The sequence below is a fragment of the Chinchilla lanigera genome, unplaced genomic scaffold, assembly GCF_000276665.1.
Source record: "Chinchilla lanigera isolate Chin_1 unplaced genomic scaffold, ChiLan1.0 scaffold00063, whole genome shotgun sequence".
NCBI classification, from domain to species: Eukaryota; Metazoa; Chordata; class Mammalia; order Rodentia; family Chinchillidae; genus Chinchilla; species Chinchilla lanigera.
This window is the reverse complement of record NW_004955464.1, coordinates 11,653,666-11,659,737: the sequence shown is the minus strand read 5'-3', so window position 1 is coordinate 11,659,737 and position 6,072 is coordinate 11,653,666. Positions and strand designations below refer to the sequence as shown.

Below are 6,072 nucleotides of genomic sequence, written 5' to 3'. Positions count from 1 at the left end.
ATTTCTCTTTTAGGGAACAATGGGTCCTGAGCCTTCTGAAGACTCCCATTGGTGGAGAGATGAGTGGGTGAGTTCCTAATTCCAGCAGCCGTAGGCCAGGAACCAAGGCTAAACCGTATGGACTCCCAGCAGGACCTGAACATCTCTGGCAGTAAGTGGCCCTCTAATTCCCGCCCATTGCCTTGTGCTGTTAGGCATTAGGACAAATACTCAGGGAAGGTCCTTTGCATTGATGGAGTGCTGAGCAGTTCAGAGGTAGTCTCCGGTAGGAGGCTGAGGGTCCCTCGAAGGCAGAGACTGTTCTGCCCAACCCGCAGGAGAGACATTGGGGAACTTAACTTCCCTGCCCTTACTGAGGTTTCTCAGTGCCATGGATTAGATAGGTCCTCGGCAGGGAGCTCAGAGGCCTGACTGAACCTGGGCAGGTCAAGCTCCCTCTAGACCTGGGGTTCCTTATCTGTAAAGGACTACAGTGGCCTCGGAAGCTCCCTGGAGAATCAGCTTTGACTGATGGAAAGAAGATGTGGCAGGTCTGTGAGGGAGGAGGGAGGGAAGGAATGGAGAGAGTGGTTCTGTGGAAAGAGTGATTGACACATGGGTCAAGGAGAAGACTGAGCAACAGCTCAGACTCCAAGAAAGAGCTGTTAGGCAACTTGCCTCTTTTTCTTTCTTTCTGCCTTAGCATGGGTGTCACTGTACTTTGGATTCCTGGCGCTGTGTTCTGTGCTAACGGGAAGCTGCATTATCTTTCTGCACTGGAAGAAGAACATGTGGCGGGAAGCGTGTGCCCAGCAGTGGGTTGAGGTGATGAGAGCCGCCCGGTTCACCTACAGCCCCCTGTTGTACTGGATCAACAAGCGACGCCAGTATGGCCTGAATGTAGCCATCAATACGGGCCCTCTCCCTGCTGTTGCCAAGTCTGAGACTGAAGTCCAGAATCCAGATCCTTCATGCAAGCTGGATATCCCCGAAGGCAGGAACTACCCTGTCCAACCTAGCAGCCCCAAGATGGAGGCCCCTGACCCTCCGCAGCCCACTCTGGTGGCACAGCAGCAGCCCGTATCTTCCCTCATGCTGCAGCCCCAGTCCGGTTCCCCACTCCCAATCCTCATCTTTCAGGAGGCCCCTTGTGCACCAACCCTCTGCAGCCTACCTCCCATCCTGAGCCACGCTGTCTCCTACCCTTTGGCCAAGCATCCTGAGAAGAATGTCCACTTCCATTCCTTCCCCACACTGGCCCACGGGGCAAAGAGCTTCAATGCCAAACCTTTTGCTGCAGAAGTCTAGCCTTCTCTCACTGGGAGTGGAAGGTGCAGCTACCAGGGGCAGAACAGAAAATCGAGCTAACTTCAGGGAGGTGGCCAGAGCCCATCTGAATGTCACATTTTGAAAGATTAAAAAAAAAAAATCCAAGTTTCTCTTGTGTCTTACTTGCTGTTAGGAGGGCAGTGTCTTTCCTCTGCTTGACACCGGGGATGGGGCACTTTGCAGAGCAAGTTGCAAGGTCTCACCAAATACAAAGCTTGGCTGTGGGGAGAAACACTGAACCAGTACTTGTAGAAGGACTCGCTATTCCTCCATTCAGTATTTAAGCTGAAGCATGTGAGCCAGGCCCTAGGCTAGGTCCCCAAAGACACTGCTGTTCCATAGCACACAGCTATGGAGGTCCACAGTGGCTAAACAAGTCCTGTGATGAGACCTTTGAACACTAAGGGTTTGAATGGCTGATATCTATGATACAAGGATTTGTAGGTGGTCATCCCTATACATTATTTCTAAGACTCACAAGAATACTGTCACATAGCTATCATATGCCTCCTCTTACAGATGAAGAGACAGGTTCCAAGGAAACATGCTCTACAATTTTTATGTTGCAGAGCCAGTGCTCCAATTTACATCTGTCTGGCATCAAAGTTCCTGATTTTTTCTTCTTTTTTTTCCCAGTACCGGGAATCGAACTCACGACCTTGCACTTGCCAGGCAGGCGCTGTGCCACTGAGCTAAATCCCCAGCCCCGACCTGATTTTTTTTTTACCATATCCCATGGTGTCTCTTCCCTAACCCTATGTTGTTAGAGTGCACTTGGTAAAAGCTTTAGTGTGTGTAGGGTGTCTGCAACTTGGTCCAGGTTGGCTTGGAGGGAGTACATTTATGTACAGAAATACATCTGTTGTTTATCTTTCTCGGAACTCCATAGCCTCTTATAAGATCTGCTATAAAGGAATATCAATAATCTTTGTACTTTCTGAAAACAGTCCTAGAAAGACAAAGATAATACTATCTATTTGCCCCCTATTTAAAGGTAAGAAAGTTCAGCTCAGGCACAGAACATGCATTTTTCCCTTTTACTTTGGGAATGCACAAATCCCTCTCATTGTACTTGTGAATAATCTAAGTACAGACTTTCCTGAGGGCAAGGGCCCCTCAAAGTGTGTGTGTGTTCTCGGAACTACTAAACATGTAGGGTTTTTTATTTTTTGATGTACATAAAAGCCCCAGCCCTATCATATGGCCCCGTTCTAACAAACCATTTAAAGCCCCTTTCTTGTAAACTTACTATTATATTGACCTTCTAAATACAAAACAAGCTTAACTGGAGATCAGGGACTCACTCCTCCCTCACCTTGCCCTTTTCCCACTCTGTGATATATAAAGCCTAAGCCCTGTAGCTTTCACTTCTTCAGGCCAAATACTGCTTTATTTTTGTTTTTTTTTTTTTTCTTTGAGACAGGGTCTCATCATGTAGTTCAGAAGGCTGGCTTTGAACTCACTATGTAGCCCAGGCTGGGCTGAAACTTGCAGTGATCCTCCTGTCTCAGCCTCTCAAGTGCTGAGATTATAGGTGTGCGCCACTATGCCTGGTGGCAAATATTGTGATTCTGAAGGCAGATTCTTCAACGTTACTTTGTGCCCACCATCTGTTATTCTTTGCTTTCAAAAGCAAGAGAAAGTCCAAAAAACAGGGAACAAAGCAGGTTTCCCCCCTTTAATAATCAGGGAGTGAGGAAGGCTTTATTCAGACACAGTGAGAGAAAAAAGAATGTTTTATTTAGATAAATTAAAATGGCTGTATTACCGATATGAAATAAGCAAAGCTTGAATCAAGTCATGGAAACCTTGAATTCATTCTCTAAACACAACCAAAATTGCTTGTGCATTATCAAAACAACTTCACTAAAACAAAGTAGATTTACATTTCTTAATATGAGAAAACAACAAGGTAGTTAGGTTCTTATAACAAATACACGCTCTATAGTCTCAGGAGTACCCAAATGTGTTCTTCTTTGGATATGAAAGAAGGTACCACACACCTAGCTGGCGTTCAAGCAAGCCAATGAGGTGTATAGCAAACAAAAGCTGTCACTAGAAACAACTCAACAGGCTATTAAGAGTATGAGCCCATTACAGTCAAAATCCTCAACTGTGACCAGCAGGACCAGCAAGAGGGGCTGAAGGGGTCTGTCCAGCAACTGCAAAGAAAGAAAGCTACAAAGGAAGAGAAAACAGCCAGTAGCAGGGGAAGGGTGTCCACTCCTCTGCTATGCTGATCAGACCCGTTCCTGAGTGTCAAGCACCTTCCTGGCCTTCAGACAACACTACAGTTATCTGGAAGCCAGGTACTCTCTTCCTTTGGTTCTTCTCTTTCTATACTGCTGTTTGCCTCTTTTGACTTCTGGGGAGCCTCTTTCAGTATGCTAGATAGTACAAGGCCACAGAACCAAAAGATCAGGGAGCAGCGCTTTGGGAAACTAGAGCAGTAGGAATGGTCAGACTAAAAAGGTAAAAGGATTCACTAAAGCCAGACTCACCACCACTATTCAATCTTTCTCAGAGCTGAGATGTGACAGGTGAGGCCTGACTACAGCTGACAAGACACAGGCTAAGTTAGGACAACATAAAAATGAAAATTCCTAATTAACACTGAGTGGTGGGCTTCTGAGGCTCTTTTTTTCCCCCCTTTTCTTTTACTGAGGCTCTTAAGTCAGTGTGTCTGCTCAACTTTGAACACAGGAAATCTAGACACCTTCCTCTGTCCAGGAGATACGGCAGTTTCTCAGGCAGGGTGACAAGGAGATCACAGGCCTGAGTGCAGCACGGATGCCTATGGAAGACTTGCCAGGGGAGGGAATGGCATTATACATGGCTCTGGGGTGATGCTAGGAGACAGGCTTGAGTTGGGATTTTAGAAGAGAAACTAAAAAGCAAAAAGCAAAAACCCCCCGCAAAACCTCCATAGATAGCTATTGGATATAAAAGAAAAGTACATACCACAAGGAGTTAAAGTGTCCTGAAAGTATCTGCCTTGAATAAGAACTTGAAACTAAAAAGGACAAGCTACATTACCCTCAAGTATATTTCATATAAATCAGTTTTCAAAAAAATACCTTCCAGGTACAGACATACTTTATGGTACAATATATACAAATATAGCAGTGTAAGTCAATTTATTGCTAGAATTTTATTGGTTGTTACAAAAAATCTTTAAGGGTGTATATATTAAAAAAGAAAGGAGGGCATGGAAGGCAGCCAGAAGAGCAAGAGTTATCTTCAAGTTACCTAAAGTGCCAGGCTAATTTTAAACTATAATTTAATTCTTCCAAGAAAGTGAAATAGATGAGCAAGGGAAACATTAAGGGGAAAAAATTAAAAAGACAAACATAAACCATAATGAGATAAGCAGACACATTTATGGGAAAACCTTTGTCTTGCTTGAACTAAATCTTAAGACTTCTAGAAACAATTTAAGGTTCTATAAGGTTATATATTCATCAACTTGAATGTAATGTAAAGACAAAATGGTATTTAGATATTTAAGGGAATGGAGTGCATCCATGGACAACAGGGCAACCTGGACAAAGTTACATGGAAATGATTTCTGCTAAAGAAGTCTGTGCCACAAGAGCTTCTCTAGTTTCTCCCTGACTTATCTATATCAAAGGTAAGTTCTGTAAAGTTTTCCTTTTGTGTTGCTCAGACTATTTCTCAGAACAACACAGAAAGTCTAAGTCAACTTAAGTGACATGGAGGTATTACTCCTTCAGCCCAGGGGCCTTTTTGTCAGATCTACACAAGTATTTAATAGGAAAAATATTGCACTTGCTTGTATTAGATTTGGAAAAAAAAATTGTTACCATCATGTGAAGGCTGCTGTTCCAGGCCTGCCTGTTATAGACCTAAAAATTGTAAGGAAACTTGAGTGTGATTTCATGTTTCATTTTATCTTTTTGGCCTTAGTCATCCCACCAAGAAATATATCTGATTCTTTTATAAAATCCAAAGGATATGGTTTTCTGGGTCAAAATCAGGAGTACAGCTTTCTTCTAATGCTTTGGGTGGCCACCCAAAGTGACCAGGGACTTGAGCCCTGCCATTCAGAATGGAGACAGCCCTGAAGGATGGAGCCAGTTACAACTTTTTTGTTTGTTTTTAAAGACAGGGTCTCACTATGTAGTCTAGAGTGGCTTCAGCTCATGGTAATCTTGCCTCAGCCTCCTGAGTGTTGGGATGAGAGGTGTGTGCCACCATACCAGGCTGCAAATATAGCTTTAAGATAGATCTGAGTAGCAGGGTGGGCAGGAGAAGACAATTTAGTTTGCTTGACAAGGGGAAAGGGGAATGTAGCTCCCCACTGGATAGGTTTTGTGTTCATAAACCCTGAAGGAGCATTTAACAGTGAGAGAAATCCCCCACAGCTCTACTGAGCCCAGGCCAGCACTGCCCCCACAGTGCCCAGGCCCCACCCATAACCAAAGCCCAAGCCCAGGGCAGCCTTGGGGCATTCGAAGCTTGCTGAGAGAAGCTGGAGCACAGTTTTAGTGGCTACCCAGATCAAATCAGTGATTTTTTTAATAACAAGTCACTGTTCACATCCTGTTCAAAATAATTTTTCTTACTTTCCACACAATATGAACAATCTTTCATTCATTTTAAATATTTACAAACAGAAAGGCTTATCTTTTAAAGAAAAGACATTTTCTGAATCTCTATAAAGTGCAGCTAATTTTAAGGCAAATTTATGTGAAATATAAAAGGTGGCTTATTCTTTCTATATATACATTTTCCAGTTTCAAA

The 6,072-nt window shown here is 43.7% G+C and overlaps 1 protein-coding gene across 1 annotated transcript; it reads left to right on the top strand.

Annotated features, from left to right (window-relative positions):
- Nucleotides 1-27: 27 nt before the first annotated feature.
- On the top strand, nucleotides 28-1,414 carry Tex38 (testis expressed 38). Its single transcript, XM_005398656.2, has 2 exons — nucleotides 28-151; nucleotides 683-1,414. The coding sequence occupies exons 1-2, from the start codon at nucleotides 118-120 to the stop codon at nucleotides 1,285-1,287; spliced, it is 639 nt and encodes a 212-aa protein (XP_005398713.1). The 5' UTR covers nucleotides 28-117; the 3' UTR covers nucleotides 1,288-1,414.
- The last annotated feature ends 4,658 nt before the right edge of the window (nucleotides 1,415-6,072 follow it).